The sequence below is a fragment of the Centropristis striata genome, chromosome 15, assembly GCF_030273125.1.
Source record: "Centropristis striata isolate RG_2023a ecotype Rhode Island chromosome 15, C.striata_1.0, whole genome shotgun sequence".
Lineage (NCBI taxonomy): Eukaryota > Metazoa > Chordata > Actinopteri > Perciformes > Serranidae > Centropristis > Centropristis striata.
Window position 1 is genome coordinate 3,049,898 of NC_081531.1, and position 20,680 is coordinate 3,070,577.

A 20,680-nucleotide genomic window follows, 5' to 3' on the forward strand; every position below is an offset into this window, starting at 1 on the left:
CCTATTAAGGCGTTATAGAAGACAGTTTAAACCAGGAATCTCAAACTCAAATTGCCCGGAGGCCCCTGGAGGCAGTAAAAAAATGACCAAAAAAAGATACAAAATTACTTTAAAAAAGACACAAAATGACGAAAAAAAGACACAAAATTATTAAGAAAAAGTCACAAAATGAGAAAAAAGACTAAATGATTTAAAAAAAGAGACAAAATGACCAAAAAAAGACACCATTTTGTCTCTTTTTTGGGTCATTTTGTGTCTTTTTTAACAAAAAAGACAAAATGATTTTAAAAAAGACACAAAATGGCCCAAAAAAAGACACAAAATTGCTAAAAAAAAAAAAAAAGACACAAATTATTTAAAAAAATCACAAATTATTTAAAAAAGTCACAAAATTATTTTAAAAAAGACACAAAATGACAGAAAAAACCCAAATTACTTAAAGTGGAGGGAGGATGGGAGTTATGTACGTGTGATGGAGGACTGGCTGACTGATTTTGGTTATTTTTAAGAAAACCATGTTAAATGTCTAGATATCAGCTCTTAAATTAAACTCTTATCAGCTATTTTTGTTGTTATCATTATATTTGTCCAAACAAATGTACCTTTAGTTGAACCAGACATTAAAATGAACAAGAAACTGAAGAAAACAAGGTGGTCTAATATTTTTTTCCATGACATTTCCTGCCAGGTAATAACACTTTGATTCCCATGAGCTCCCTCTACACCAGGGGTCTCAAACTCTAATTACCTGGGGCCGCTGGAGGCAGTATCTAAACGACCAAAAAAAGACACAAAATTACTAAAAAAAGACACAAAATTATTAAGAAAAAGATGCAAAATGAGAAAAAAGTCAAAATGGTTTAAAAAAGAGACAAAATGACCAAAAACAGACACAAAATTGCTAAAAAAGACACAAAATTATTTAAAAAAAGACACTTAATCATTAAAAAAGACACAAAACCCCCAAAAATTACCCAAAAAAAGTAATTAAAGGGACCTTCCACACACAACACAGTAAAGTGTGAATTTGAGACCCCTGCTCTAGATCAGGGGTCTCAAACTGGCGGCCCGCGGGCCAGTTGTGGCCCTCGTGACGATATTTTGTGGCCCCCACCTTGATATGAAAGTTTAATGTGAGTTTTATATGAATGGTAATTTACCGTGTTGTGTGTGGAAGGTCCCTTTAATTACTTTTTGGGTAATTTTGTGTCTTTTTTGGTAATTTTTTGTAATTTTTTAATAATTTTGTGTCTTCTTTAAGTAATTTAGTTTTTTTTCTGTCATTTTGTGTCTTTTTTAAGTAATTTTGTGTCTTTTTTTGGTCATTTTGATACTGCCTCCAGCAGGTAATTAGACTTTGAGACCCCTGCTATAGGGTAATACCAAATGTTATCTACAAAAACAGAAGCTGTCGGCCTCACTGCTTCTATACGAGCTTCACTTTGGTCTGTGAGCCAATTAGTTTATACAACAGCACAGAGCAAACTCACTTTTAGAAACAGGAAGTAATATAAACGATCCTACACTGTACTTTTACTGTAGAAGCACCTTAAATAGAGTGAAACCAGTCGGTGAGTGGAAACCACAGCTGTGATGTCACGGAAGGTCCCCCAGTGGAGAACAAATAGAGAGAGAGGAAGAAACGCTGCAGAGTTCAAGACAGATTGTTGACAGACATGGAGCTGAAGCAGCTGAGCGTCCTGCTCGTCCTCCTGCACGGTCAGTCCTCTACTCCTTTATACTCCTTTACTCCTTTATATTCACTCCTCTACTCCTTTATATTCACTCCTTTACTTCTTTATATTCACTCCTTTACTCCTTTATATTCACTCCTTTACTCCTTTATATTCACTCCTTTACTCCTTTATATTCACTCCTTTACTCCTTTATACTCCTTTACTTCTTTATACTCCTTTACTTCTTTATATACAGTCGATGGTCCTTTACTTCTGTATGTACACTGTAAAAAATAATCTGTTTAATTTACGGTAAAATACCGGCAGCTGTGGTTGCCAGAACTTCACCGTAAAAATTACAGTGAGTGGATTTTCTATTCTAAATTTAAATGTAAATATCAGCAAAAACTGTAATTTAGTCTGAATAATCTTATTATTAGAATAATCTAATATTTTTTAGGGTAATTGTGTCATTCATTCACACATCATGGTATTTCTCCATAAATTTTGCATGAAAATTTTATATTTTTACAGCAAAACTGTGCGTTTCTTCCAGTTTATGACAGAAAAAGTAAAAGTTTTGCGCTATTCTTTGATTTACGGTAATTAAAAGTGTCTAATACGGTGATATACAATTTTTCATTTTACACCCTATTTCTGATGTATTTGACAGAGTTTTACTGTTATTTCTACAAACATTTTTTACAGTGTACACTCCTTTATACTCTATATATACTCTACTATCTTTATATACACTCCTCTATATCAGTAGTTCTCAACCTTTTTGAGCCGCGACCCCCAATTTATCATGCATGTTTTCCGCCCCATCGTGTTTCAAGAGTTAATTTCTTATTTTAAGTGTTCAACATGCTTATTTCTAGATTTAATAATCCTAATTTAATAAATCTTGTCAAGGTAAATTATCTGTCCATGCAGCAAGATCATTTCCCTCAGATTTACTGTTTTTATCTGGTTTTTAGACTAAACACTTTTTTTTTTCACTGAACAGAATCTTACACGTACAGTTCAGAAAACACAAAACTCAGTTGATACGACACATTTTTGGACAAATAATGAAGCAGACAACAACTAAAGCATCTCCCTGTCTGAAATTATGTCATTTAATATACATTTTGTGCATTTATATTTTTTCCAAAATGATTTGGCGACCCCCAGAAATCATCTTGCGACCCCAATTGGGGTCGGGACCCCAAGGTTGAGAATGGCTGCTCTATACTCTATATATACTCTACTATCTTTACTTTACTGTCCACCTGTTGCTGTGTTGTTATGAAGAGGAGATAATGACAGACTGAGACGATGAATTTGTTCTTTTTAAACGGCAGATAAATCTTCTGGAAGTGATGACTTTGCTCATGATTTATTATAACATGCTTATTGTTAAACTAACCCCCTCTAAATAACATTTAACCTTTATTTTAACTGGGAAATTCATTATACTGCAAAAGTTGACGGTTTATTGGGAAAATTAGTTTAATTTAAGAGCTGATATCTAGACATTTAACATGGTTTTATTGATAATAACCACAGTCATTATCAATAAAACCATGTTGAATGTCTAGATATCAGCTCTTAAATTAAACTCTTATCAGATATTTTAGCTACAAATGTACCTTTAGCTGTACCAGGCGTTAAAATGAACAAGAAATTGAAGAAAAAAATGGTGGTCTAATCATTTTTTCGATGACTGAATAACTGTAAATGCAAAATTTGGGATTTTTAATAAGCCAGAGTAAAACTTCAGGCTCTGATGTACAAATTTATTATATCAGCATTTACTTTGGTCTATAGCAGGGGTCCCAAACTGGCGGCCCGTGGGCCAGTTGTGGCCCTCGTGACGATATTTTGTGGCCCCCACCTTGATATGAAAGTTTAATGTGAGTTTTATATGAATGGCACTTTACCGTGTTGTGTGTGGAAGGTCCCTTTAATTACTGTTTTTGGTAATTTTGTGACTTTTTAAAAATAATTTTGTGTCTTTTTTTGGTAATTTTGTTATTGTTTTTTGGTAATTCCGTGTCTTTTTTTGTAATTTTGTCTCTTTTTTAAAAATAATTCTGTGTCTTTTTTAATAATTTTGTGACTTCTAAAACTAATTTTGTGTCTTTTTTGGTCATTTTGTGTCTTTTTTGGTCATTTTGTGTCTTTTTTTAAGTAATTTTGTGTATTTTTTTGGTCATTTTGTGTCTTTTTTGGTCATTTTGTGTCTTTTTTAAGTAATTTAGTTTTTTTCTGTCATTTTGTGTCTTTTTTTAGTAATTTTGTGTCTTTTTTTTAGTAATTTTGTGTCTTTTTTTGGTCATTTTGATCCTGCCTCCAGCGGCCCCAGGGTCATTAGAGTAGGAGACCCCTGGTCTAGAGGTTGCACCGATGTATAACCTGCACCCAACGTTTTAGATGGAAAAAAAGTGGGACTTATACACCAAATTTTACAGTAATCGTCTCTTGTTTTTCACACATTGGTTGTCGGACGTTGAGTCAAAGGTCCCACTCATGTGAAGTGTCCTTGTCCTGTGGGTCTCTGAGCCCACCGTCCTCACAGTTCATCTGGGTTTTCCACTCGCCTCGTCATTCTCACTCAGAGAGGAAAAAACCACCCAGAGCCCCCATCAGCAGCCCACAGCTGCCTTTACTTTCTCTTTCAGCCTGAAAGGACTGACCACATCACTTCCTGTCACAGCACAAATACACTCGTGTCGTGTGTGTGTGTGTGTGTGTGTGTGTGTGTGTGTGTGTGTGTGTGTGACTGAGGGTTGATTCACACTCTTTGTTTCCTGTCAGACTCTTTCCTCGCACCTGAACCGTTAAATATGTATCCAACCTCAGCCCCCGACCCTCAGGTCCTAGCCCACGGCTCTCAATCTTACTCGTATAGAAGCAGTGAGGCCGACATCTTCTGTTTTTGTAGATAACATTTGGTATCACCCTAGTGCAGGGGTCTCAGAGTCTAATTACCCTGGGGCCGCTGGAGGCAGTATCAAAATGACCAAAAAAAGACACAAAATGACTAAAAAAAGACACAAAATTACTAAAAAAAGACACAAAATTACTAAAAAAAAGACACAAAGTTATTTTAAAAAGACACAAAATTACCAAAAGAAGTAATTAAAGGGACCTTCGACACACAACACGGTAAAGTGTGAGTTTGAGACCCCTGCTCTAGATCAGGGGTCTCAAACTTGCGGCCTGCGGGCCAATTGTGGCCCTCGTGACGATATTTTGTGGCCCCCACCTTGATATGAAAGTTTAATGTGAGTTTTATATGGATGGTACTTTACTGTGTTGTGTGTGGAAGGTCCCTTTAATTACTTTTTTAGGTAATTTTGTGTCATTTTGTTTCTTTTTTAAGTAATTTAGGTTTTTTTTGTAATTTTGTGTCTTTTTTGTCATTTTGTGTCTGTTTTAGTAATTGTGTGTCTTTTTTAAATAATTGTGTCATATTGTTAATTTTTGTCTTTTTTGGTAATTTTGTGTCTTTTTAAAATAATTTTGTGTCTTTTTTGCGTCGTTTTGCATCTTTTTAAAAATAATTTTATGTCTTTTTTGTAATTCTGTGTCATTTTTTGGTCATTTTGTTTCTTTTTTTAAGTCATTTCGTTTTTTTCTGTCATTTTGTGTCTTTTTTGGTTATTTTGTGTATTTTATGTGTCATTTTGAGTCTTTTTAAAATAATTTTGTGTCTTTTTTAATAATTTAATTTTTTCTGTTTTTTTGTTTTTTTGTTGTTGTAATTTTGTGTCAGTTATCCTTAAAGGAACATTATTATGCTTAAACACAAATAATCTAATATTATATTTAGAATATATAAAACAATCTGAGTGGGTCCATTCTGCACAATGAGTATTTTTACTTTTGATACTTTCGTACTTCAGTAAGTTTTGAATGCAGGACTTTTACTTGTAGTGGAGTCATTTCACCGAGTGGTATTAGTACTTTTACTGCAGTAAAGGATCTGAATACAGTGGAAATACCACTGTGACTTTTCAGTGAAACTGATGTTCCTATTTGTTTCATTGCAGTTTCAGTTGCGGCGTGGCAGCGTGTGACCGTGTTTAAAGGTCAGACAGTCAACCTCAGCTGCCCACTCACTAATGCTCACAGAACCCACGTGGACTGGAAGAACCCTGGAGGGTTTGTTATGTTCTTCAATCGCCAGCAAGGTAAATTAAACATCCAACAAACAGCAGCGACAGAAGTCGTCTGGTGTTTGGGCAATCATTTCTATTAAAACCTATATTTTCATGTCCTCTCCCCTCAGCTTTAAAGGACAAACGCTACAGTATCGACAAGTTTTCTGAGTTTGAGTTCTCCATCAGCATTTCAAACGTCACCTTTAAGGACGGAGGCAACTACACCTGCAGTCAGTACGACCACCAAACCACGGAGAGGACAGTGGAGGTGACGGTGTTAGGTGAGGAGAACAGATTATAATATGGAGGATGTTTACTACCGAAGCTCTGACTTTCACTGTGACTCTATTAGTGGAGCGGATCAGCTCTTATATGGACGATGTTGTTCATTTTATGACTAAAGTATGAAACTTTCTCTATGGTTTCTATAGACCAAGAGGTTTATTTTCAGACGTGGAGGCATTTCTACGGTGGCCCTGAGAGATCACAGCGCTGCAGCGTAAGAAAACACATGCAAATACACAAAACACAAACAAACTGAGAAAACATCTTCATCAATTTGACAACACAAGCAACATTTAGAAAACGTGCAACAGAAGTGTTTCCAGAGGACACTTAAAAGTGATACACACGTCTGGACACTCTTGTGATATTATCACGTTATTTCAAGATAATTATATTTTCATTTTATAACGTAATCGACTGATCATAGCATGCTAACGTTAGCGGCCGATCGTTAGCGTGTTAGCGCTAGCGGCTGATCGATAGCGTGTTAGCGGCCGATCAATAGCTTGTTAGCATTAGCGGTCGATCCATAGCGTGCTAGCGTTAGCGGGCTAGCAAGACCAAAACCAACTTGGTGCCGTTGAGAGAGACCAACTAAAACATGTATCATTAATTTATTTGATTTGTTTAACTGCAATGTGATTGATAGGGGCTAGCGGGCTAACGCTATATATCATGTTATAACATTAAATTATCATAATCTTGAAATAACGTGATAACATCACTAGCGTGTCCAGACGTGTGCATCACTTTTAAGTGTCCTCTGGAAACACTTCTGTTGTGTTGTGGTCTTTGCAGCGTTTTCTAAATGTTTTGCTCGTGTTGTCAAATTGATGAAGATGTTTTCTCAATTTGCATGTGTTTTGTGTATTTGCATGTGTTTTATTAAGTTGCAGCGCTGTGAGCTCTCTGGGCCACCGTAGGTTTCAGATTCAACCCTTGGTAACAAATTTCAGACTGTTAAATTTAGATTTTGTGGGGTTTTTTGCAGACATAAAAGTGGTAAACATCAATTATGTTTTATTTACGTGCTCTTATTACACATTGGCTGCACAGAACTTCTACAGAAATCTATTTTTTAATTCTTCTTTAATATACATATTTAATATTGTAATAGAATAGAAGCACTGACTTGACTGACTTGACTTGATGAGGTCCAACCATTGACAGTCATAAAATTCCATGTAACAAGTCCAAGTCTCTACCTTTAAACCTAGAAAAAATACCCATATACTTGTAGGGTAAATTTCCCAAACTGAGCCAAATTGAGGCTTAAAACTAAATTTTGTTACAGGATTATGGCCGAGGCAGCAAAAGTATCTTTATTAGAACAAAGTTGCAATTTTGACAAAGATAAACATGGTCATAATGAAGAGTGATGGGGTGAAAAATGGAAAAATGCAATACTGAGGTCATGTTTAAAATACAACGTTTGGATATGTAGATTATATGATGAAACTTTCATGCTTTAGTCATTAAATGCACAATTGTTTTGCTAATCTGCCCCGCTATAAATGATTGGTTGAGCATTTTATAATAATGTCATAATGTTCCCTGTCCTGTCCACCCCTCTTTCATATTGTATGTATGTTATGTATATGTTTGGACGGGTTGATGGCTGATTTTGTTGTCCTAGTACTTGTTACTCTGTGCAATGACAATAAAGGTGATTGTGATTCTGATTCTTCTGATGTTTTCTCTACTTTAAAGGACATCCCAAAATGGAAATGACAAAACATGATGGACAGTTTGCCATAAAATGTTCTGCAGAAGGAAACCACCATCCTCCTCAGATCTTCTGGAAATTGGATCAAGGACCTGAAATGTTTGGTAAGTTTGTAAAAAAAAAAAAAAAAAAAAGTGCAGATGTGAAGTTAGAACAATTGGCAAAAGCCTCATTGTAATGAAGAAGTGAACCAAAAGGAGCCGTAGAAACACGACATGGATCTGTTTTCTGATAATGTCAGGACTGAAATAATCATTGTGACCTTTAAGTTTCATTTCATCCAAAAGTTTTGTGTCGTGTGCAAACAAAAAAATAGCAGCTCTGTCTTTTTTTGGTCATTTTGTTTCTTTTTTAAGTAATTTAGGTTTTTTTTTTTTGTCATTTTGGTCTTTTTTGGGTCATTTTGTGTCTTTTTATGGGTCATTTTTTGTCTTTTTAAAAAAAATAATTTTGTGTCCTTTACTTTTATTACTAAAGGAGACACAAAATTATTTAAAAAAGACACAAAACTACAAAAAAGACACAGAATTACCAAAATAGACACAACATTATTAAAAAAGACACAAAATTATTAAAAAGACGCAAAATGACCCAAAAAGACACAAAATTACTAAAAAGACACAAACATATTTAAAAAAGACACAAAATTATTAAAATAAGACGCAAAATGACCCAAAAAAGACACAAAATTACTAAAAAAAAAGACACAAAATTATTTTAAAAAGACACAAAATTATTTTAAAAAGACACAAAATTACCAAAAAAGTAATTAAAGGGACCTTCCACACACAACACGGTAAAGTGCCATTCATATAAAACTCACATTAAACTTTCATATCAAGATGGGGGCCACAAAATATCATCACGAGGGCCACAATTGGCCCACGGGCCGCAAGTTAGACACCCATGATCTCCATGAAAAACTGCTGTTTTAAAGTAACTGAATTTGTATTTTTTGGTAGAATTTATATCAATGATTGAAATAATAATTACAGGGCCAAAAAAATCTTTTTTTTCAGCGTACCAATAGATTTATTTATTTGTTTTTATTTATTTTGTCAACAAAGATTCCCAGGAATGGAAACTTACCAGACCTGTTCTTTCCCACAGCTCATACCCAAGTCCATCATGAAGGAAATAAATATGAGTCGATGAATATTTTACGTCTTCAGTCAGTGGAGAACAGAGTCACTGTGAAATGTCTCGTTCGCCATCCAGCTCTGCATTCACAACCTCTGATGGACTTCATGAAGATTGGACGAGACAGTGAGTATTCTTCTATTATCTCAAAATACAGACATGGGAAAAGTTATTAGACCCTTGTTTTTTTCAGTTTCTTGTTCTTTTTTAATGCCTGGTACCAATAAAAAAAGTTACATTTGTTTGGACAAATAAATCAACATTGTTAATAAATTCATCCATCCATCCATTCTCGTCCGCTTATCCGGGGCCGGGTCGCAGGGGCAGCAGGATAAGCAGGGCATATCTGTTTGACCTAAAAAAAAAATTCATTTTTTCGCCCAAAAAATCTAATATACCAAGTATAGAGGAATACATTATATTAGAAATTAAACATATTTTGAAAATGTAGTTAAAACAATTATTCATGCACACAATCATTGAAACAAAAGTGGCCATTAAAAAAATTAAAAAACTTTTTTTTTTTTTTTTCTTTAAAGATCGGTGGTGGTCGAAAAAAAGTCATATTTTTACACATTCAATGTTGTTACTGCCAAGAGATAATTTTGAATGGATCAAAAATCAACAAAATAAAATCTTCCATTACAATTTACTGTGTATGTCTCCATGTCCGTCGATGTAAAAATGACTAAAAAAGACACAAAATTACAAAAAATAGATGTACAAATGACCAAAAAATGACACAAGATGATCAAAATGGACACAAATTGACCAAAATACATATAAAAGAGACACAAATTGACCAAAATAGATGTACAAATGACCAAAAAAGGACAGAAAATTATCAAAATAGACACAAATTGACCAAAAATACAGGAAAAAATGATTAGACCACCCTTGTTTTCTTCAATTTCTTGTTCATTTTAATGTCTGCTACAACTAAAGGTACATTTGTTTGGACAAATATAATGATAACAACAAAAATAGCTGATAAGAGTTTAATTTAAGAGCTGATATCTAGACATTTAACATGGTTTTATTGATAATAACCAAAACCATTGTCAATAAAACCATGTCAAATGTATCTTAAATGAAACTCTTTTCTGCTCTTTGTGTTCTGTAATAATCTCTGACATGAATCAACGGTTCACCAGGAGAGAAATCAGTCAAACTGGCTTTCACATCAACCCAAACGTGTTTACTTTAAAGAACTTCTGCTTTTATTCCTGCAGATATTTGAGGAACAGTGATAGTGCAGTGTGTCGTCACAGATGAGGGAAAGCACTGCGCAGGGATTTTACTTTATAATTCCTCCATGACTCTCTGAGACACTTGACCAGACTAAAAACACGTCCAACTTCCTCTTTCTGCAAATGTGTTGCTGCCGTTGAAAGGGGAAATACATGAGTGTGTTTCTCTGACGCTGTCCCTTCTTATTAATAACATAAATCCCCTTCTTCACAGCAGGGGACGAGTCCAGACTCACAACCAGCATCAGTCCAGCTCCAGTGGACCCTCAGAGGTCATCAGCCCCTCCCCCTCCCCCCCTCCAGACCACCACCACACTTCCTCTGGACACTGGCTCCCATCACAGCACCACTGGTGAATAAACTGTCTCTATTTCACACCACATCACATGAACCAGGGGTCTCAAACTCTAATGACCTGGGGGCCGCTGGAGGCAGCATCAAGATGACCAAAGAAAGACACAAAATGACCAAAAAAGACACAAAATGACCCAAAAAAGACACAAAATGACCAAAAAAAGACATAAAACTACTAATAAAGACACAAAATTACAAAAAAAAGACACAGAATAACTAAAAAAGACACAACAACAGACACAAAATTACCAAAAAAAGACACAAAATGACAAAAAAAGACACAAAATTATTTTTAAAAAAGACACAAAATGACCCAAAAAAGACACAAAATGACCAAAAAAGACACAAAATGTCCCAAAAAAGACACAAAATGACCAAAAAAAGACATAAAACTACTAAAAATGACACAAAATTATTAAAAAAGATACACAGTTATTTAAAAAAGACACAAAATTACCAAAAAAGACACAAAATAACTAAAAAAGACACAACAACAGACACAAAATAGCCCTATAAAAGACACAAAATTACCAAAAAAAGACAGAATAACTAAAAAAGACACAAAATGACCAAGAAAGACACAAAAAGACACAAATGACCGAAAAAGACACGGAAAGACATGAAAAGGAATTAAAAAATTGACAAAATAGCCCTATAAAAGACACAAAATTACCAAAAAAAGACACAAAATGACCAAAAAAAAGACACAAAATTGCCAAAAAAGACACAAAATGACCAAAAAAAGACATAAAACTACTAAAAAAGACACAAAATTATTAAAAAAGATACACAGTTATTTAAAAAAGACAAAATTACCAAAAAAGACACAAAATTACCAAAAAACGACACAAAATTACCAAAAAAAGACACAAAATTACCAAAAAAAGACACAAAATAACTAAAAAAGACACAACAACAGACACAAAATTACCATAAAAAGACACAAAAAGACACAAATGACCAAAAAAGACATGGAAAGACATGAAAAGGAATTAAAAAATTGACAAAATAGCCCTATAAAAGACACAAAATTACCAAAAAAAGACACAAAATTGCCAAAAAAGACACAAAATTACCAAAAAAAGACACAAAATTACCAAAAAAGACACAAAATTACAAAAAAAAAGTAATTAAAGGGACCTTCCACACACAACACAGTAAAGTGCCATTCATATAAAACTCACATTAAACTTTCATATCAAGGTGGGGGCCACAAAATATTAAAACGAGGGCCACAATTGGCCCGCGGGCCGCCAGTTTGAGAAGTGTGTGTTTTTAGAGCTGTAGTATCAGATCATTGATGATGTGTGTGTGTCTCTGAGAGGTTTTCAGCTGCGTGGGGTTTCACAGCTCCGTCCTCACAAGTTTCACAAGTTTCACTCTGTATTTTAAGACTTCCGTCACAGGAAACACAGCGAGCGCCGAGACAAACACTCAACTAAACTCAACTAAACTCATCTGAACATCTGAACATCTGAACATCTGAACATCTGAACATCTGAACATCTGAACTCAGTGTGACAGCTCAGCGACCTGTTTTCACCCCTCAGACTCACAATCTGCTTCATACAGCCAACATGCATTAAAGCTACAGAGCAATACATAAATATATAAATAAATAAGTAAATAAATAAATAAGGAATGCAGCTTTTAAGCCAAGACGTTGACATTTAAAGTCTGTTAAGAGGATTTGTTTTCGTGCAGAACAAACATTCCAAGAAAAAAATAAATATATGGTAATTTTGTGTCTTTTTAATAATTTTCTGTCTTTTTTTGGTCATTTTGTTTCTTTTTTAAGTAATTTAGTTTTTTTTTCTGTCATTTTGTGTCTTTTTTGTGTCATTTTGTGTCATTTTGAGTCTCTTTTAAATAATTTTGTGTCTTTTCAATAATTGTGTGTCTTTTTAATAATTTTCTGTCTTTTTTTGGTCATTTTGTTTCTTTTATAAGTAATTTAGGTCTTTTTTTCTGTCATTTTGTGTCTTTTTTGTGTCATTTTGTGTCTTTTTTGTGTCATTTTGTGTCTCTTTTAAATTATTTTGTGTCTTTTTAATAATTTTGCGTCTTTTTTGGTCATTTTGTTTCTTTTTTAAGTAATTTAGTTTTTTTTCTATTATTTTGTGTCTTTTTTGTGTCATTTTGTGTCTCTTTTAAATAATTTTGTGTCTTTTTAATAATTTTCTGTCTTTTTTTGTTATTTTGTTTCTTTTTTAAGTAATTTAGTTTTTTTCTGTCATTTTGTGTCTTTTTTTGGTCATTTTGTGTCTTTTTTTTAAATAATTTTGTGTCTTTTTTTTTGTAATTTTGTGTCTTTTTTGTGTCATTTTATGTCTTTTTTGGTCATTTTGTGACTTTTTAAAAATAATTTTGTGTTTTTTTTAGTAATTTTGTTTCTTTTTGGGTAATTTTGTGTCTTTTTTGGGTCATTTTGTGTCTTTTTAAAATAATTTTGTGTCTTTTTTAGTAAGTTAGTGTCTTTTTTTGGGTCATTTTGTGTATTTTTTGGTCATTCTGTGTGTTTTTTTGGTCATTGTGATACTGCCTCCAGCCTCCTGGTTTAGCGAGTTAAAGACATTTAGACCTTTTAATCAGAGGTCAGACAGAACGTTACAGTTTCCAGCTTCTTACATAACATTCACTTACTCATTTGTCCGTCTTCATGCGACAAAAAACTGAAAAACTTTTTTCAATCGGCGTATTCATCAGAATTGTCTCTTTTTTTCTTGCAGATGACTCGACAACCTCGTCAGAATCAACTGAGAGCAGAAACACCAGCAGCAGTAATACAACAAGCACGACAGGTAGGATTCATCTGATTATTAGACCTCCTTGTTTTCTTTAATTTATTGTTCATTTTAGTGCCTGGTACAACTAAAGGTTCATTTGTTTGGACAAATATATATTATATACAATATATATCAACAAATTGACCAAATTAGATGTAAAAATGACACAAATTGACCATAAATAGATGTAAAAATTACCAAAAAAAGACACATAATTATCTAAATAGACACAAATTGACCAAAATAGATCTAAAAATGACACAAATTGACCAAAAATAGATGTAAAAATGACCAAAAAAGACTGAAATTGACAAAAAATAGATTTAAAAAAGGACCAAAAAAGATACAAATTGACCAAAATAGATGTAAAAATGACTCAAATTGACAAAAAAATAGATGTAAAAATGACCAAAAATGACACAAAATTATCGAAATAGACACAAATTGACCAAAAATACAGGAAAAAATGATTAGACCACCATTGTTTTCTTCATTGCATTTGTTCATTTTAATGCCTGGTACAACTAAAGGTTCATTTGTTCGGACAAATATAATGATAACAACAAAAATAGCTGATAAGAGTTGAATTTAAGAGCTGATATCTAGACATTTAACATGGTTTTATTGATTATAACCAAAATCATGATATCATATATAATAATAAGTAAATATTACTGTTTCAACTGTCTTCTATAAAGCCTTACTAGGAAATGTTTTGACCGAAACCTAGATCAGTGGGTTTTTTTGACCTAAATTCAATGAAACGGCAGCCTTTTTCTTCTTCTTCTTCTTTTTCTTCTTCTTCTTCTTCTTCTTCTTCTTCTTCTTCTTCTTCTTCTTCTTCTTCTCCTTTTTTGTTCTTCAATTCAGTTGAATTAAGTTAAATGTAATGTCTGGTACAACTAAAGGTACATTATAATGATAATATAATTACAGATATAATGATAACAACGAAAATAGCTGATAAGAGTTTAATTTAAGAGCTGATATCTAGACATTTAACATGGTTTTATTGATAATAACCCAAATCATCATCAATAAAACCATGTTAAATGTCTAGATATCAGCTCTTAAATTAAACTCTTATGAGATATTATTGTTGTTATCATTATATCTGTCCAAACAAAGGTATATTTAGTTGTACCAGGCATTAAAATGAACAACAAATTGAAGAAAACAAGGGTGGTCTAATAATTTATTCCTGTATTTTTGGTCAATTTGTGTCTATTTCGATAATTTTGTGTCCTTTTTTGATCATTTTTACATCTGTTTTTTGTCAATTTGTGTCTTTTTTACATCTATTTTGGTCAATTTGTGTCTTTTTTACATCTATTTTGGTCAATTTGTGTCTATTTTGATAATTTTGTGGGTTTTTTGGTCATTTTTACATCTGTTTTTTGTCATTTTGTGTATTTTTTACATCTATTTTGGTCAATTTGTGTCTATTTCAATAATTTTGTGTCGTTTTTGGTCATTTTTACATCTGTTTTTTGTCAATTTGTGTCTTTTTTACATCTAATTTGGTCAATTTGTGTCTATTTTGATAATTTTGTGGGTTTTTTGGTCATTTTTACATCTGTTTTTTGTCATTTTGTGTCTTTTTTACATCTATTTTGGTCAATTTGTGTCTATTTTGATAATTTTGTGGGTTTTTTGGTCATTTTTACATCTATTTTTTGTCAATGTGTGTCTTTTTTACATCTATTTTGGTCAATTTGTGTCTATTTCAATAATTTTGTGTCGTTTTTGGTCATTTTCACATCTATTTTTGTTCAATTTGTGTCTTTTTTGCATCTATTTTTGGTCAATTTGTGTCTTTTTTACATCTATTTTGGTCAATTTGTGTCTACTTCGATCATTTTGTGATTGTATGTTTTATTGCATATAGAAGTGATTCTGAGTGGTTAATTATTGAATCTCTCTTCTCTCGTTAAGGCCGGCCGTTTGTCTCTGAGGAAACAGAAACCACTTCCTTTAACAGCACTGAGCGCAACACAACAGGTAGAGCCTCAATGTTAATGGTGTCAGTGCATGGTTTACTGGTTTATTATGGCTCTGGTATATAAATAATTGATTATTGGCTGAACTGACCCGTCACTCTGTGGTTTCTCAGGCAGCGTGGATGTGTCAGACATGCAGACAGCAGCAGAGGGAAGTTCCTCCTTACTGGTCTTCCTGGTCACGTGTCTCATCTTTGGACTTCTAGTGATCGTGATCTTTTTCACCATCATGCTGAGGAGAGCACACCTCGCCTGGAAAAGAGGTACGCTGACCCGATGTTTACATTTTCTCTGCAAAACTTCTCATAGGTTACATTCAGTCTGCAGGCAAATGAGACCAAATCAGATGTTTTTTGCTCATATGTGATTTTTTTTAAGACACTCGTCATAGTACGTTTAATGGGAAATGGAGTGCACTTACTTACACTACTGGTCAAAAGTTTTAGAACACACCAACTTTTCCAGAATTTAATTGAAAATGATGCAGTTTAATGTCTCAGTGTACTCTGAAATGAATGCACATTTGCAACATTTAAAATTCTTTATTGAGCATGATAGTGTTTTGAAAACAAAAAAAGATTCAAAATCCCACTTTATGTTGAACTAAAGGACTAAAACAAGACACAAAATGACCAAAAAAAGACACCAAAAGACACAAAATGACTAAAAAAAGACACAAAATGACAAAAAAAAAGACTCCAAAAGACACAAAATGACTAAAAAAAGACACAAAATGACAAAAAAAAGACACCAAAAGACACAAAATGACTAAAAAAAGACATGAAAAGAATTCAAAAATGGACAAAATAGCCCAAGACTCCATAGAGTTAAGTTGTTAACCCATTTCTTGTTCCCTGAAAAAGGCCTACTTGTATAATTCTGAAATGTACATTATTTTCCAGTTTTGGTTAAGCTTACCTTTTTTTATTTACCTCTGACAGTTCACCACTTACCTTTGGACCCTTTCAAGCTGTTCATTTGACTTGAACTGCTTGAATTTCAATAAAAAATGGAAAAAATTGGGGTGTTCTAAAACTTTTGACCGTTAGTGTATATATAGAGCTTTTATCCAAAGAGCTTTACACTACAGACTGCGCTCATTCTCCCGTTCACCCACACATTCATACTGGTGGCAGAGACTACCCTAAATGGTGCCACCTGCCACCACTGGGAATTCATTCTCACACTGATGAACGCAGCATCGGGAGCAATTTTGGCTTCAGTATCTTGCTCAAGGATACTTCAACAAGTAGGCTACCATGGTCGGGGATCGAACCAGCAACCTTCCGACCAGTAGGTGACCGCTCTACCAACTGAGCCACAGCCGCCCCGTTTACATGACACTTGTAAAAAATTAATTATTGTCTTAATCTGACTATAACTGGACAACTGAAGTGCATCTAAACGTGCTAGTCCGACTAATGACGGAGTTCTCCAACACCCAGATGATAAGACTGGAATAGGATTTTCGATTAGCTCCACATGCTCCACCCCCGTGCTGGCGTATGACCCCGGAACAAAAACATTCAAGAAAGCCGGTGGCAGTAGCCGGTCAGTAGCAACGGAACAAAGTGTCGAACCAAAGACAGACTTCTGTTGTAGCCCGGCGCCTCAACACCACCATCCATCTTGTTGTTCTTGTTGGTCGAAGATGCCGGTTTCCCGCCTTTCTCCACTTGTTTATTATGATGTAATAGGTCAACTGGAAAAGGGCGTCATATTAACCCACTGAAACGAAGCATATCGCCACCTAGTGTTGAGGAGGAGGACACACTCCCGTCAGTTATTCCGTTTTCTCAGGTGCCTGTAAACTGGGACAAGGACAGAAGTCCTATTAGAGGCCAAAATCTAATTTTAAGCATATCTCGATTAAACTGGAGTCTGAACAGCACAAATCAGATCCAGGCCACTTTCATATGTGGTCCTGAATCAGATACACATCTGATGTTTTCCAAAGCGACCTCAGTCTGAACGGTTGTGTCGCATTTCATCTGACTTTTCGGTCCCTCCAGAGCTCCCCACTGTGGTCAGAGAGCCTCCAGGGTTAACCCCTTCACTTTTAACAACAGAAAGCAATAAAAAGGGAGCTCAACTTGGTCTGGAGAAGCTGCATACTTTATTACTTTATAACTAGCACTGCACATTTACTGCTTAAGGCCCCGTTTACACCAGGACGCTCGCGGGTGAAAACGACAAAATATTTTATCGGAAGTGCCTTTCGTTTAGACGGTGACGGCGTTTTTGGGGCTTAAAGACGCACAAATCTGAAACCACCCTCCAAAGTGTAAAAGTTGAATCCTCTCCTCCGTAGCGTGTCGTCTACACTGACAAGACACAAAACTCTGATCTGATCTGCTCACGTCACGTATGTGTTTACGTCACATACATGCTCCAGGACAGGAAATAAAGAAACGTGGGATTATTTCCATGGTGGGACCTTCAAGCTGCTCTGGCAGCTCTAATAAACTTACAGGAGTCTTTCCACCAAATGTCCAGGATATGTACAGATAGTATTAGTGAACAGAGAAGGATCTGGAATTACCTCCATCACATTCTGGATGCACCAACTGGTGGGAGGAGCCAGACGGCTGTGAACGAGACCTGGGAGATCTAGTGATGGAGGAGAACTTTGTGGAAGGAGTAGCTGATGAAAATGTGTGGCGTGAAAACTTCTGCATGCCCAAAGATGCTCTTATGGCTTTAAGTGATGCCGCCTGGCTGCATACAATACAATTTCACACACTTTTGCGTCACCGTATGCAGCAGATTTCCTCCCGAAAACGCTCGTCTAAACGAGGAATAAAAAGTGAAGACGAGACGCCATGTTTGTGTCTTCTGTTCAGACCGTCCTCGTGTGAACGGGGCCTAAGTGACCACATTTACTCCTTTCTCCCCTACACCATTCTTATAACGCAAAGTTAAAAATGTTGCTCTTCTGCACTGTCAGTTCAGGACAGTGAGCAGTCTGATATAGGCCACGTTTAAAATATAATGTCAACAGCCAAACAAAAAAATCTAATCTGCGCAAAAAAATCTGATTTGAACATCAAGGCCTGCAGGGAGAACGTAGCCGTGTAGTTACATCTACACTGCAAATGTGCACTTTGTTTTAATAAATGTATTCATGTTTAAATTGTTGCAGAGAATGAAGACCCTGATCCATCAGAGGAGAGCAGTAAATCTAAATCCAGCCAGGAAGAGAAGAACGCACAAGGACGAAGAGGTGAGCAGATTATTCTTAATATTAAAGTGTGTTTACTGACTGATTACAGCTTCCAAAAAAAGACAGAAATGACGAGTTCAATTCATCAAACTAAGACCTTTTGATTCTACCTGAAATATATGAACAGTTACCTGTTTCTGCTGATTATAATATGATATTTTTTCTCTCACAGGGCTCTCCCAAACAGCGTTCACACAGTACGACGTGGAACAGCCAAAAGTGATCGGCACAGCTTGGACGCCAGCACTAGAGAGGAGAGAAGAAGAAGAGCAGCCTCCTCGACCTTTGACCCCGGGACAGCCTGCAGCCGCCTGCAACATAAAGGAGACGGAGCTTTAGCATTTAGCATCATTAGCACCATTATAGCTCACAGATGAAGATGATTAGCTTGAAAGATAAAGTAAGATTCTTACTGAAAGTAATGTGCTCACTGTCATACAGTATTGTATTTTACTGTGAAATATTTTTTTTTACATTTTGTGTTGACATTCACCAATAAATTATATTTTTCTAGAACACCGTGGAGTACTTTCTTTAAACATGAATGAGTGATGAGTGTTTTTAGGAAAAATATAATAACTTTGGCCAACCCCATGGAGCTGGTAATGTCATGTAAAGTGAGATAAACAGAGCCCTCTAATGGACTCTCTGGGTAATACTTTCACCCATTCACCCACTGGAATTTGCAAAAACGTGGCAAGCCAATCTTCAATTTCTTGTTAATTTAATGTCTGCTACAACTAAAGGTTCATTTGTTTGGACAAATATAATAATAACAACAAAGTTAGCTGATAAGAGTTTAATTTAAGAGCTGATATCTAGACATTTAACATGGTTTTATTGATAAAAACCAAAATCTTTATCAAGAAAACCATGGAAAATGTCTAGATATCAGCTCTTAAATTTTGCGATATGGTGAGTTTTGCTAAACAATGTATTGTATTTTTAAAGCCCATTTTGGTTCATTTAAGTGTTTTAGTGGTTATATAGTGTCTGTTTGTGGCATTTTCTGTATTTTTTTGTATATTTGAACTCTTTTTGTTATTTTAGGGTTTTTGGGTTATTATGTTTCTTTTTTGTCGTCATTTTTTGTCGTTTTGGTCATTTTGTCTCTTTTTGGTCCTTTTGTGTCTTTTTGGTCATTTTGTGTCTTTTTTTGTCCTTTTGGTCATTTTGTGGCATTTAAGGTCTTTTTTGTATATTTTAACCATTTTTAACAATTTTGTCATTTTAGGGTTTTTGGGTTATTTTGTCTCTTTTTTTGTCCTTTTGTGTCCTTTTGGTCATTTTGTTTCTTTTTCACGATATTCTGACGCACATGGTGCCTATAGATACTTTAGATCTTCTAGTTTCATATCATACCAGTATCTCCAGTATCTCTAGTATCTCCAGTTCGGCCTCCGGACAAAACAAAAACGGCAAAAATACGGCTGCCGGAACACTTAATGTCCATACTTGGCGGCCATGAATCAATATAATATTCCCACCCAAAAAAATTGCGATATTATACTATAAATGTGTATATTGCATTTTGCACTGAAATTTGCAAAAACGTAGCAAGCCAATCTTCAATTTCTTGTTAATTTAATGCCTGGTTCAACTAAAGGTTCATTTGTTTGGACAAATATAATGATAACAACAAAGTTAGCTGATAAGAGTTTAATTTAAGGGCTGATATCTGGACATTTAACATGGTTTTATTGATAAAAACCAAAATCTTTATCAAGAAAACCATGGAAAATGTCTAGATATCAGCTCTTAAATTTTGCGATATGGTGAGTTTTGCTAAACAATGTATTGTATATTTAAAGCCCATTTTGGTTCATTTAAGTTTTTTAGTGGTTATATAGTGTCTGTTTGTGGCATTTTCGGTCTTTTTTGTATATTTGAACTCTTTTTTTGTTATTTTAGGGTTTTTGGGTTATTATGTTTCTTTTTTTGTCGTCATTTTTTGTCGTATTGGTCATTTTGTCTGTTTTTGGTCCTTTTGTGTCTTTTTGGTCATTTTGTGACTCTTTTTTTGTCCTTTTGGTCATATTTGTCTTTTTTTGTCGTTTTGGTCATTTTGTGTCTTTTAAGATCTTTTTTG

The 20,680-nt window shown here is 34.5% G+C and overlaps 1 protein-coding gene across 1 annotated transcript; it reads left to right on the top strand.

Annotated features, from left to right (window-relative positions):
* Positions 1-1,676: 1,676 nt before the first annotated feature.
* On the top strand, positions 1,677-18,930 carry LOC131986959 (cytotoxic and regulatory T-cell molecule). The gene is made up of 11 exons (XM_059352099.1): positions 1,677-1,719; positions 5,717-5,857; positions 5,956-6,108; positions 7,823-7,942; positions 8,949-9,146; positions 10,443-10,580; positions 13,312-13,383; positions 15,304-15,369; positions 15,482-15,631; positions 18,511-18,591; positions 18,764-18,930. Exons 1-11 carry the CDS (start codon positions 1,677-1,679, stop codon positions 18,928-18,930), a joined length of 1,329 nt encoding a protein of 442 aa, XP_059208082.1.
* The last annotated feature ends 1,750 nt before the right edge of the window (positions 18,931-20,680 follow it).